The following is a 14,089-nucleotide window of genomic DNA, read 5'->3' on the forward strand; positions in this document are numbered from 1 at the left end:
TTTTAGTAACCATGCCGACACAATCAACACACACACAGTCTTTCCCAGACAAGGGACATCTGAGTCCTCAACCTCTGAGGGAAGAAGGCTCAAGCCCAGCTACCTACCACAGAGTCTCCTGACCAGTAGGACACTCACAAGATGGTGGAACTGCAGCTGCCCCCAACAGTCTTTTCTCTGTGTTGCCTCAGTTTGGCTCAGGCGAGTCAACAGAAATGTGTGTGTGTGTGTGTGTGTGTAGGTATGTATACATTATATATGTGTACATGAGAAAAGGAAGGAGAGAAATCAGCCTCGAGGCTCTACCTTCATGGAGGAGAGGTCAGTACTTCTCCAGAAGCCCAGTGTAGGCGAGTCAAGAGGGTAACTTATAAGAACTGCAGGTGTCTGCAAACAAAACGACTCATTCTCTAATTGGATAATGTTCTCAAATTAAATGGAGTTGAGAAATTCAGAAAGAAACATGGTTTTGGGTGATTCTTAAGGGTCACTGACTCAAGCTTTGCCTAAGCAATTTGAAGCTACAGTTACATGAATTAACAAATTCCCTTTACTGGTTAAGTCATATCAAATCAGTTTTTCTGCTGGGTGAGGCACCTGGCTGAGAAAGCACTCAGGAAGGCTGTCCTTCACCAACAGATGAGGCCCTGGGTATCTCCCAGCAAGGCAATAAATAGGAAAATGCAAGCAGAAACGCCCTAACTGGTATAGATGGCAGTGCTGTATGTAAATAGCAAGCCCCAAAAATATAACTGACTGAGAGTAGGGACTGGCTTGGAGGTCAGCAAGAAAACTCTAGCACAACGACTGGTAGCCCCCATGGCCTGTAACATATTCCTACTAAGGCCATCTGCCTGCCAAGATGGCAGCTCAAGGAAAATGCTAAATTAGTAAGGTCCATTAAAAAAGAGAAACACTTAACTTGGAAATTGGCTGGTCTGATAGCAGAGAAGGAACAAGGAGCTGGCTTAAGAAAGGCCCTTGTTCCCTGACGCTCATTGCTTGCAACTGCAAACCAAGCTGACTGAGCACCAGGGAGCTGGAGTTTGCAGGGGTGGAAAAGCAGAAATTGCCACTCCAGGTTAATGTGAGTACAAGCTGAAGTGTTTAACTAGGAGGGAAAAAAGTAGGAATCCATAAACAACCTGCTCCATCCCCTCCATGGACACCCTCCTTTCAAATATTTAGCTTTGGACAAAATGAACAATAATGTTCTTTGCAGAGGAGCAGTGTAGATGCTGTCAGAGGCAGGACACTCCTGGCATGACCTCTCGGCCTGCAGCACTTTTTCCTCAGCAGAGGGCAATGTGGAAGAGGGCAAAGCAGGGGAGGGTGTGGCAAGAGGGATGAGCAGCGTGCAGACCGACTGCATGGCGACAGCAGCAGCCCCAAGCCAGTTCAGAAGAGACAGCAGCATCTGATTGGACTCCTGCCTCTAACTAGCCATCGAATGGAATCAACTGAAAACAAGCCAGAAGACTTGCAGGGAGCAGTACAGCCTCTGAAACCCCATCCCTGGCCCAAAATTGCCTGTGCCTGCTCCCCAACATGGTGCTCCAGCTAACTGCATTAGCGTGACCTCAGGAGTTTAAAATTACTGATGTCCAAGCTCCAGTTAAATCACACAGTTTGGAGGTAATATCCCGGCACTGGCATTTTTAAAAGCTCCCCTGATGTGATTCTGAAGTGAATTCAAGGTTGAAAATCACTGTTTTACATGTCCACCAATCCTCAGGCACCAAGTTCCAACAGAAAACAGCCTCTACCAGAGCTGGTCACCTCAAGCAGGGGTGTCAGGTAAGATACAAGATTGACAAAATACAGGACCCATCCTGTATTTTCATTTGCTAATGCTGACACCCAAATCACACCTCAATTATGACTCTGGAGAACACTTTCTCAGAGGCTAAAGAACAGCAGAGAGGCTGACCAAGGTCCTCAGCCAACGGCCAGGCAGGGGTCCTCACTGGAATGCGGGCAAGGTTTGCCAGATGGCCGCTCATGTAAGCACAGACCCAGTGCTCGGCCAGCCCTCAGCAAGTGCCCACCGTCCCTCTCAATGCGGATGTCTGCAGAAACACGGACCCGTGCATTGCCATTGCCATTGCCTTCGTATTCACTTTGGTAGGAAAGGATCCTAGACCCCCTCGATTATGATCTGGTTCCAAAATCATGTGTCCATTTCAACATTCCAGGAAACAATCTCCAGAGAAGCATCTGGGTTCGCTGTGCTTGGGCCCTTTCTCGTGGTTTCTGCTCCCTTTTCACATGTCCCTGCTCTCTCCCAACTTTCCTCTCAAGCTGTGGTTCTGATCACTTGGAGACAAAATCAATAGCATCAGCACAAGGAACATGCTGGTTTACCTATTTTATGTAAGTGCCTTCAGAGTTTTGAGTGCAGTGCTGGGTTAAACCATTCAATAGCCAATTGTTGTTTGATATATATATGAATCTGTCTCAACTTCTGCTGAGAGAGAGAGAGCTAATCACACTTACTGATCCACATATTGGATAGTGAAGAGCTTGTCATAAGATGCCAGAGAAATATTGTCATAGTTTAACCACAGAAATAAATGACAAATGTTAAACAAGATAGATAAACTACAATGGAAGTTAAGGAGGTCCTCAGAGAGTGACGGGGTGGGAGGGTGACCTACAGGCGAGGTGACTTCCAAGGTTCCAGGGTCACTCTGCCCAGGCTCAGGGCCTGCTCTCCAGTCCTCCCTTGCAGCTGACAGGTAACTCAGGCATTCAGCTCCAGGTGGGAGATGTATCCCTGGACCCAGTACTCCTTGGGGTCGGCACACACCTGCCGGCCTCTTTTGGTCTGAAAGCTGTGGAGAGGAGAGGAGGGTTACACACAGAGTAATCCCGGCCCACTGTGACCCCTCCTCCTGCTCTGTCCCAGACACCTCACGGCCTACCCACTCAATCATAAAATGTTTCTTAACTTTAGGGTTCACGAAGCTTCCCTGCATCTCTTCTGGGGCTCCCTTCAGAAAGCCAGCTTCCTGCAGTAACTCTCCCGTTACTGCCCAGGGCAGGTCCTCCAGGGCTCTCTGAAGGCCCCAGTCTCATCAGGGGAGTCTCCCATGACGTGTTGTACTCTGTAGAGTCTTAGAAGCCTGAGTCTTCAAAAAAGGGGCCCCTCACCCCAGATCTCCCAGGCTTTCTCCCAAGCACGGGCAGGAAAATTGGCTCTTACATGACACTGGGCTTGGAGCAGAGGCTGCTGGTCTTATAATAGTCCACTATGAATTTGAGCGGAATCCGCCGGGATCTATAGGAGAAGCAGCAGGCGGTCGGGATGTTGGCACCAACTGAGAGAAAGGGCAGAAAGAGCCTAAGTGGTTGTTCAGGAGAAAAAGCCAGCAAGCTCTCCCCAAAGGTCAGCGGCACGGCTCAGGTGTATGGGGATGAGACCCAGGATGGACACTAGCATTTCTACTTTCATGGCTATTTTTATTTCTATGTCTTTTTTTGTTTCTCATTCTCTGTCTTGGTTTGGTGTCTCCATGTTTCTCCATGGGCAGTTTCATGTTCTGAGCAAATTTTTTTTTTTCCCTCTCTCTCTCTCTTCCTGGGGAGTTCTATCTGGAATTCACGATGAGAGCCCAGGCCACTCCACTGGAAAGCAGATGGATAGACTCGGACACAGATTCTACCTATGGTCAAAATCCTAGTTGGGCCTCCCTTCCCCATGCATAGGACAGGACTTACTCCCGCCCTCCCTCCCAGAGCAGTACAGGATTGCTAAAACCTCTTGGGAGGGAAAATTCTCAGTAAGTTATTCTGAAGTTGGCTGCTTAGAGGCACTCAGACTCAAGACTTTGGCATTATGGTCCACAGCCTGATTAAAGACTAGGGGACAGAGCAAACAGAAAATAAGAGTGACCAGACTCACATGAGGTGGAGCAGGGCTGAGAAGAGAGGGCCACGGTGAGGAGCAGGAAAGCAAGGGCAGCAGCAGGGACCTCCATGATGCCAGGTAGCGGAGTGCAGGCTCAAGCAGGGCCAAGCAGAGCTGGGACTTGAAGTCACGTAGCTTCCACTTCCTTCTGGGGTCCAGGAAATACTTTCTCTTTATAAGTGTGTTGGGTATGAGAAGATAGGAACCTGGAGTGGGGGGCGTTTTTATGGTGTTGGTGTCATGCTGTGAGTTGCATAAAACAGGAGAGCTTTGGGTTGCCACAACTGGTCAGGCTACTTGCAAGTTGCTTACTTTATGGGGAAATGGTTTCCGCAATGAGAGGAGGTGAGATGCCAGTGTGACCCCGAGACCAAGTTCGCAGGCGCCTTCTCACAAGACCAGATCTCCACAGAGAGCATTTCGCCACTTCTGATACCTGACCCACATGGGCCAGTGGCTTAGACAGGACAGAGGAGGAGGCTGTGGTGCCTGGAGGAGCACAACTAGCACCCTGGATGGAGACAGCAGCAAAGGGGGAGCCTCAGCGACAGAAGGAGTAAGACTGAGGCTGCTCTTCAGACATCAGCTCTCTCATCAGTCTCTGTAATCAGTATAATATTATAGTGAATAAGTGGATATTACAATGAGTGTAAGTGCCTGATAATTACCTTTTTTGATTGTAATATAAATCCCAGATATTAAATTTGGATGACTGAGGCACTGGTTTCAAAGATGCCCATCTAGAATAAATCACTGCCAGCTACAAAGCTCGTGTAGAAGGCGGCCCCCTCCCCCATGAAGCTGCCCTTTCGGGAGTCCTGGCTGACCTAGGTAACTGACCATCTGGGTGACCCTGTTTGGTTCTTCCCCTGTTTTTATTTCTGCTCTGAAGTTTTAAATTATCAATAAATGGCAAGCCTGCAAAACCGTGATAAGCCCTCAATCCCAGTGAGGAAAAAACCCCAGGGTTCTCCCCTCTCTCTTTCCCTAAACTCTGCTGTGTGGCTGTGGATGTGTCGTGTACTCACAGAACACCTACGAGTAAGAAACCTGTTTCCTCAAAGTCGCTGATGGCTGTTGCTGAGCAGTCATAATAACCATGAGGGCCGGTCCACAGCATGACTCTGGTAGAGGGGACTCCTAGGGGCCTTTGCCATACATGGTGCCCCAGACATTCCTAGCAATGACATCACTAGTGGTGGGCTGAGTGACGCAAAGCAGTCGTCCCTGAGTTGCCTGAGCTAACTGGGTGTTGATATGAACGATGAGCCTGAAAATGTTACTCTTTTCACCAGCAAAATGCTCTGCCATGGATCTGTCCTATGGACAGTTTTATGCAGGAAAATTTTATGCAGAACAGTTTTTGTCATAGTTTATTTGCAACAGTCCAAAGATAACTTACAACTAAATGATAGTGTACTCAACTCTTATAACAATGAGTCCTTTCAAACTGAGTAAATGATTTAAAAAGGGAGTCCTTACTCAAAGAAATCCTAAACATTTCCTTTTCCTTATTGTACAGATGGGCATACCCAGGGTTTGTGTGACAGAAGCAAACCTATTCAATGATGTCAGCAAGGACTCCATCTTCTTAAAACATTCTCCTGCCGTTTTGTTGGCTTTTCTTCCTTGGGCTTGTCACCTCATGGTTACAGAACACTTGCTACTGCTCACGCGTCACATCTTCACAAAGTCTCATCCACAGACAAAGGAGGGAGTCTCTGCATAGGAGCAAAAGAAGAGCAATGTTATTAGAGTTTTAATAAAAATTTTTTAACATAATTTGTAACATGATCTGCAGGTCATCCCCAAAAGTAGTAAAAGCTAATTTTAAAAATGCACAAGATAAAAATAAAACTTAGTTCAGTCCCTCCCAGGTGGCACAGTGGGTTAAAGCACAGCACCGCAAGCCAGCCACAGCCGCTTCAGTTCGATCCCCAGCCCTGGGGGTGACCCACATGGCCGGCAGACCTCTCCTGACCCGCCCGCTGCTCCCCTCAGCAGTGTACTTGGCCGATCTGCCTGTACTGCTCCCCGCTCTGTCTCTGGTGAATGCTCTCACCGTCCCTACATCTCTGGCCTGTACCCCAGTTCTGTATGTATAGATAAAAAAAAAAAAACTTTAAAAACAAAAAAAAACTTATTTCATTTTTGGAAGCTGGGTAGGCAGCAAGGCAAGCACAAATGAGGATGTGGAGGTTTTCCTCTGTATCTTTCCTATCTTATTGTGCCATATATGAATTCTGAAGCATAATCTGAATAAAATTTTTCTGCTAAAAGCTACCTTACAGTTAGAAAAATGATCACCTATGCCTCCCCACCATTAACAATTTGGTTTTCTTTCGAGTGCATTTTTCCCTAGGCTTACTTATCTAGAAAAATGGGCAAGTTTTCTTATTTGTTTTTTCTTTCTTTTTACTGTGTGTCAGAGCATTATTGTCATCATGATATATACTTCATTTTGTATACTTTTCAGAACCATTCCAGTATTTTTAGGAGTTGCCTAGTATAGTCAACACCAACCTAGTGAGTGATAACAGCATGCACTATTGTACAATAGCACATATGACTAGAGCCAACATTTGTTCTTAACTATCTGCACAAGTCTTTCTCTACAAATTAGGTTATTTCCACAAGATTATCACCCTAGCTGTGGACTTTTTGTGCCAAAAAATAAGAGCATTTAAGGCTTCTGCTCTGTGTAGACGCCCCATGGCCACTGCACGCTCATGTCCATCCCTCTGGTGAGATGCAGTGATGGCAGACCACAGAGTCCTGTGAATGTTTGATGAATAAAATAGTGATTAGAACGTCGACCTGTCACTCTTGCCATGGCTGTAGCCCAGGCCTCCCAATTCCATCCTGCCCCCTGGGTCTAGATCAGACACATGGCTCAAGATATTAGCTGTGTGGCAACATCACATTTGTCATCTGTGCAGTCAAATCACTGGTGAAAAGTCTGCTCTGAGGAAGAGAAAGGGAACAATGTGGTTCATAAATAGCTCTGCTCTTGATAGAAGGAACCAGCTAGGCTTAATGCCCCACTGACAATTATTCCTAACCTCTCCCTCCATGGTTAATCATTTCCTTAAAGCATACTCCTTGACATGATGTCATGGGCCTTTTCAATGAAGGTGTGGTGGAGGTATGTACATTGCACCCGAGATGCCACTGGGGAACAGCCCTATGTGGTCAGAACAGCTGTAGCAAAACATCAGATCTGCTTGGAGGTAGGAATTACTTTGTAGAGCTCTCCATGAACTCACAGCTTTAACACTAACAGACTGTCACCTCCTATCACTGTTCAAAACATTTCCACACAATCAACCCTAACAAGTGAGCAATGAATGGATCTAGTCTCGTAGAGCCTGAATCTCCGTGTAACCCAGGCATCCTGCATGTGCAACTCATAACATGACACCATGTAATGACCCCACTCCACACCCCCAGCCTCCAGTTACCCCCAGTCTGTAGCTGCCAGTAGAGGGGAAGGCCCTTGGGTTGGAAACCAGAAGGGTGAAGGCAGCAAGTGCCCAGCCCTGCCCTGGCTCTGCCCACTCTCCTTTGTACGCACCATGGTTGCCTTTGTCCATCTTCTCACCGCATCTCAGCTCACCAGTCTCTTCTGTACCGCAAGATTCTCTCCATCCTTGTCCTTTCTTCTTTTTAGACTTGTTTCTCAATGCTCTGGAAAGATATCTAAACCAAAGTAACAAACATCACAGATGTTTTCAAAATGTTCTGGACTAATCCCCAAGGAGTTTAATCTACTCTACTCTCTGGGCCCAAGAGGTAAAGGAGGGCTAGAACCCATCTTTTGTTTGGGAAATAAAGGCCTAATTCAGTATTAACAAGATGAAAGCCAGGCCCAGGTGGTTTCTAGGCTGCGTCAAGGGGCAGGGTCCCCTGCTTCTCCCAATGAGTGCCACCTTTGGCAATTTATAGAAGCCTGTTTTTCACTGAGAAATGTCTCTGTAGACTAAGAGGCAAAACAAGGGCCAACTGTTCCAATAACTATATTCCCTGAAGAGGTAGCTAGAGACTGAAAATAAGACCAAGGTGGAAATTCAAAATAAAGAAGAAATGGTTTGTGGTAATTTGTTAATAATAAGAAAAAATACAATTATTTACAAGTAGAATGATATTGTAGCAGTTTTAAGACCTGACTCTCATGTAGAAGAAGGATCTACGTCCTTGAATCTGGGCAGGTTTGTCACTACTTTAGCCAATGATAGGAATTTTGTGGCTAGATCATAAAAGGTCATCCTGCTTTCACCTTGCTCTCCAGGACCATCCCACTTTGAGTCCTAAACTTTGGAAGAGCCATGGATAGATAGCGCCAGTTGTCACCCCCAAATGAATCCGGCCTTCAGATCAGGCCAGCGCTGGTTTGTGACAGAGGAAGTCATCATAGAAGTGAACCTTCCCACCCAGAGCATCCGAATTATTTACAACTTGGACTGCTGTGGTGTCATAGTCATATCGCACTTGTTAGCTTAGAAAAGTTGTGAAATAACATCAGCTACTGACCTTATATGTAGAGAAACAGGTCTGAGGTGATACCAACTCCTGCTTACCTACTAACTAGGAAAATGATGTCTTCAAAACACCCTCAGTGAACTGCAGGAATAATTCCTTCAGACCTGTCACCAATCAACGGAGAAGTGGTGCTATTCTCCCTGAGATTCTGAATTCCTGTGCCAACCAAAGGCTGTTGACAGCTCCTACGTTATTCATCTCACAGCCTAACACCAACACTATGATTAAAATTTTCTCCTCCACTCACTCCCAGTTTTCATCTGATGCCATAGGTCTCTCTGTAAAGAAAAGGGGTAATGTCTTGAACCCAAGGAAGAGGAATCAACTGCAAGTACCCAAGTCTTGTCATGGCTTCTACCAACAAAGACCCCCTTACCTGCCCTGTGTCATGGAGATATTTGACACTCACCAGGCCCTCTGTTTTCAGGCCTCCTCGATTCCCTGAATGTCATTTCTTCTGCCTGTTTCAGATGTTACTCCCTCTGGCTCTGGATGAGACAATACAAACATGTCCTGATGACAAAGATCATCTGAATGAAAATGAAAATACAGCACCCAACATGGGAATCTTAATTGCCCTGGTCATTTTCTTCATTCAAAGGGATCTACTTTGTCATGTTCTACCAAGTAGTTTAGAGAGAGAGAGAAGGGAGATTAATTTCCAGTTTCTAAACAAAGAATTGAGACATAGTTCACTGAGTAACTGGTCTGGGGCAAACTTCAGGACAATTTACTTCCCATTTGGGCAGGTAAGTTTAAATTCATGTCAGTTATTCCCAACAGCCATGTTGTTTTCATGATGTAAGATATACCAGCTTTGTCTCTGTTGTGTTGTGAATCATGGGTTAGATGAAACTCCCTCCTAAAACAAGATGGAAGCCAGATAAGACATTTTAGTGAACTAAGTTCTCTAAAGAATGAAAATTAAGTCCAAAATAGAGAGATGAGGAAATTTTGAGGAGCTCCCTATCTCTAAGAAATGTTAAAACTTTCTAGTATTTTTTTTAACCTTTTCAGGTATAGGAAGAATTTTACTTTCCTTGTTTAATTTAGTGACTGGGTCTCTTAACTGTGCCTCCCACAGTTGGTGCTGACTTTCTAGGCTCCTGCTGCTTCTCTTAACTTTCCCCAGAAGTCCCTCAATATTTTGTAGCAGACTGTTACAAGGCCAGCAGTGGGTGCTCTAGGTCAAACATTACATTGAGATCATTCCTCCTGCCCACACTCCTAGGGAGTGATATTGGCATGCCCTGGAGTAGAGACCTGCCCTGTAGACACAGAGGCAGAGCAGACATTGTCTTGGAAATAGCCAGATCTCTTAGCCCATTATAGGTACAGAAGAGGTGCTGAGGAGTTTGCTGAGCCATTCCATCCCAGGGTTAGCCGGGAGCTAAGAGATGGCCAAGTGCAGAAGAAGGAAGAGAAAATGGCAGCGAGAGGAAAGCTGGGTGAGGGTATCAGGGAAATTGGGAGTCCTGAGATGGACACCGACTGCTGAGATAGCAAGTCAGAAGGAGGGATGGACATGTGACACCATGGATCCAAAATTTATCTGCTGGCCATGTCCTTCCTGATCCTTTATCCTTCTCCATAACTTTCAAAAGTTAACAGGTCAACAAGTCTGTTTCAATTCCAGTGATACGTGGGTTCAGCGGTATATCAGGAAGCTAGAGCTGAATTTGATGGGTCCAGAAAGTCAAATCCATCAGTAGATTAGAGAGCAGAAGACTGGAATCCTCAGCTACCCCTTTATGGTTCTAAACCCTACCTCCTACTAACCTAACTCTAGAACCATCCTTAATTTTAATCTATTTAAATTATTCATCTTTATTCTATATTTCCCGTTTTGAATTGTTTCCTCTAAACTATCACACAGTACACGGTGATTCAAAGTGGTATTAAATGATTGTACTAAATCTTCCTTCTGGATATTGGATTGAGCCCATCTACAAACAAGAATTATAAACGTTCATTTTTCAACAAAGATTTGGTCTTTGTACTATGTTACAACCTTGTAAATGATAAAGATGCTCTCACTGGTTTTAAAGTAAGCCTTTGACTACTATGTTGGTTGTTTACTTGAACATTAATACTGATCATAAGGAAAGAAGGGGAGGTTTATATAAATTGGAGAAATGAGAAAAAAAACAGAATAGAAGGGAAGACAAGCATGCCACTATAACCACAAACATAAGCATGTAGTGACATGCTTACCATTGAGATAGCCTCCTGGAAATCCAAAACCAAAACTGTTGTAGATTAAACCATAATGTAGAGTCCCAAAATAAAAGCAGCACTTTCCAGGCACAAAATAGTAATGGCCTGAAAGGTTCTTTCATGTTCACCTTTCCCTTTTTTAAAATAAATCAGGTTTCCTTAAGAATAATGACTGGGGCCCTCCCTGGTGGCACAGCATGTTAAAAGCACAGCACTGAGAAGCTAAAGCCACTTCCTCATGAGTTCGATTCCCACCTGCCCCGGAGGTGACCCACATGGCTGGCCCACCCGCTGCTCCCCTCAGCAGTGTACTTCGTCAATCTGCCTGTTCTGCTCCCCACTCTCTCTGGTGAAGCCTCTCACCGCCCTGAGTCTCTGGCCTGTACCCCAGTTCTGTATGCACAAATAAATAAATCATAAAAGAAAATAAAAAATAAAAATAAAAGAATAATGACTGGTATTACTGAATTGAAGACGAATTATGAAGTGTCATGCGTTTTCTCATGTTGTCTTCAAAATAGTACTACGAAACCTATCTGTTGTTGCCTCAATCGATAGGTGAAGAGACAGAAGCCTACGTTAATTTCCTCACGGCTATGTAGTTAGCAGTATAAGAATTTAAATTGTTCATATTATGTCAATGCGGGCACCATGAAATGGGTGTTTTGGTGCTATCCCAGCCAGGGAGAAAAGACAGAGGAAGAAGGCGGTGCTACCCCTACTGCCATTCCTATAGAGTCACAGGGTATTTCTGCCTACTTGTTTTAGCTTAAGGAAGCATTTTCTAAATTTCTCCATAGCACTGCCTTTTTAATAATGAATCCCTTGTTTTAAGGAAGTGCCAAAGGCCAGTTGCTTGCTTAAGCTCACCATGACCTTATAAGTACAGTTTATAGCTAACTCTCTGGTATCTGGACAGTGCTCTGCTCATACCCTGCTTTCAATAATTATTTACAGAAAAAAATCAGTAAATGAATTAATGAATGACTGAGTCTGAACTGAACAGGTCCAGTTTTCAGGTATCCCCTTTCTTTCATTACAGACAATGAACAGAGAAAGAGTGTAATTCCCAGAGATACAAGAAATTGAAGCCCAGAAGGGGTAGGTAGACTGGTGCTTCCTTCCTTGGCATGGCTGGCATCCTGTCTGGCAGCTGCAACAACATACAGTAGAGACTGATGCCTTGTGGTTTCTTGGCAGTCTGAGAGGTTGAAGGAGAGTGAATATAAGCAAACAGCAAATAGCTGTAGATAAAAGGAGGGGAAGAGAAGAGAGATCCCACAACTTTAGAGCTACCCACCACTGTTCTGGCAAGATTCTTCATCTGTGAAATTTCTAGTAACTAATCCTTGGTTAGCACTTTAATAAGGAAGAGGGCACTGTATGTCAGCAGAGGTACAATTAGGATAATTCAGACTAGGCAGACCCATTTCCTTCTCTGGCAGCAGCAGATATCAGAAGAAGAATGGGATGGAAAGCACTGTAGACAAGGGTCTGATCCCCAGCATTTAACAAAAGTGCCTTTGGGATCAGTTACAAAATAATAAAATGTAGGACACTGAGGTATTGTTGGCCAGAACCATAGTCACATTGCCATTATACAAAAACAAAAATAACTGCATTAAAAAAAAAATTGAGCCATTATCTTCCCTCAATTCCCCTCCCCCACGCCAGCCCTCCTCCTTTGAATAGGAAGTAGAGTCAGTCAAGGAAGACTGAGGCTCCAGGAAGAGGGTGCCTGTTGCTTACCAATTCATGGAAGGCAGATGACTCAATGTCAGCAGTAACTTAGTTTTGGGCACCCAGGAATTGGCACAGAAAGAAACCCAGCAGATGGTACCAGTCAGCTTTTTCCATCCTGCTCACACCTGATACTCTGCTAAACCAGTGGAAACATGTCACAGTCTGGCACCTTGCCCTTCCTATGCACATATGTTAGCCAACAGTTGACCAGGAGCAGAAAGAAAGCTATCAGAGGTATTCCTCTAGGTGCCCAACCCCCACTGAACTTACAGGCAATGGAGAGAAACACTACGCCCTACTTAAGCTCTTGATTTATTGGGAGAAAGCAGGCAGTTCTGACCCTGTCCATCTACCTAGAGAAGGAAGACTAAACTGAAGAAGAATCCATGCCTTCTCTCCTTTGCTTAAAGCAGCTAACAGGTGATGGTGTCAAATCTGTCTACCTGGTCCCCAGGATATAGCTTCCTGTGGCCCACAGAAATGTGAGCTTCACTACTTTGCTTTGTCACTATCTGCCTTGCTTTGCTTCTACGCGCCTTAAGGGTTCCTGCCTGCCTCTTGACGCTCATCCTGCTCCAGCCTCTCCCTTACCATAGTTTCAGTCATACTGATCTGCTTCTGTTACATAAATACACTATCCTCATTTTTGCTTGAGGGCCTTTGCATATGCTGTTCCCTCTCCTAGAATTTCTGTTCCATCCACTCATAGCTACTCAACTCCAACCTACCCTTTATATATCACTTAGAGTGGTCTTACATTAGCCCCTATTATAAGTTTAGTCTTTAATTACTGTGTTTCATAAAATCCTACAACTCTCAATTTACTTTGCAATATTTCATTAGTCTTAACTTACTTTGCAATTATGTTTATTATATGTGACCATTTCTTTAATGGCACAGCCTATTAAAAGACTGCTCCTTGCACAAGGATGGTTCAACATCAGAAAATCAATTCATGTAATCCATCACATCAACCAACAGAAGAATAAAAACCACATAATCATATCAACAGATGCGGAGAAGGCTTTCGACAAAGTTCATTTATGTTTAGGCACTTGAAATCTTTGGAATAGAAGGAACATATCGCAACATGATAAAAGCCATATATGATAAACCCACAGCCAATATTATCCTCAACAGAGAAAAGCTGAAAGCCTTTCCTTTGAGATCAGGAACAAGACAAGGGTGTCCACTATCGCCACTACTCTTCAACATAACATTGGAAGTTCTAGCCAGAGCAATAAGACAGGAAAAAGGCATACAAGGAATCCAAATAGGGAAAGAAGAAGTAAAACTATCCTTATTTGCAGATGATATGTAAATTTACATGGAAAACCCTTAAAACTCCACAGAGGAACTAATCAAAACCATCCACCAGTTTAGCAAGGTAGCAGGATATAAAATCAGCACACAAAAGTCAGAGGCTTTCCTATACACAACCAGTCAGAAGCAGCAGAAATTAAAAAAAAATCCCCTTTTCAATTAAAACAAAAAGAATAAAATACCTGGGAGTCAACCTAACAAAAGAGGTAAAATACCTCTACAAAGAAAATTACAAAACACTGTTAAAAGAAATACAAGGAGACACCATGAAATGGAAAGACATCCCCTGCTCATGGATTGGGAGAATTAACATCATCAAAATGGCCATCCTGCCAAAAGCAATATACAGATTTAATG

The 14,089-nt window shown here is 44.3% G+C and overlaps 1 protein-coding gene across 1 annotated transcript; it reads right to left on the reverse strand.

Moving 5' to 3' along the window:
- Positions 1-2,743: 2,743 nt before the first annotated feature.
- Positions 2,744-3,980, reverse strand: LOC101636517 (C-C motif chemokine 3-like 1). The gene is made up of 3 exons (XM_004684472.1): positions 3,905-3,980; positions 3,206-3,320; positions 2,744-2,834 (listed from the first exon to the last, which is right to left on the reverse strand). The coding sequence occupies exons 1-3, from the start codon at positions 3,978-3,980 to the stop codon at positions 2,744-2,746; spliced, it is 282 nt and encodes a 93-aa protein (XP_004684529.1).
- Positions 3,981-14,089: the final 10,109 nt, after the last annotated feature.

The sequence above is a fragment of the Condylura cristata genome, unplaced genomic scaffold, assembly GCF_000260355.1.
Source record: "Condylura cristata isolate star-nosed mole 26May11 unplaced genomic scaffold, ConCri1.0 scaffold00017, whole genome shotgun sequence".
In the NCBI taxonomy this organism is placed as follows: Eukaryota; Metazoa; Chordata; class Mammalia; order Eulipotyphla; family Talpidae; genus Condylura; species Condylura cristata.

What these genes read in the sequence shown, in the direction of transcription:
- LOC101636517 (XM_004684472.1), bottom strand. Translation starts at nt 3,980, where the DNA reads ATGGAGGTCCCTGCTGCTGCCCTTGCTTTCCTGCTCCTCACCGTGGCC. An exon ending in TCAGCCCTGCTCCACCTCAT is followed by an intron (nt 3,321 to 3,904) that starts GTGAGTCTGGTC and finishes CCTTTCTCTCAG; the next exon opens with TTGGTGCCAACATCCCGACC. An exon ending in TGCTCCAAGCCCAGTGTCAT is followed by an intron (nt 2,835 to 3,205) that starts GTAAGAGCCAAT and finishes TCCTCTCCACAG; the next exon opens with CTTTCAGACCAAAAGAGGCC.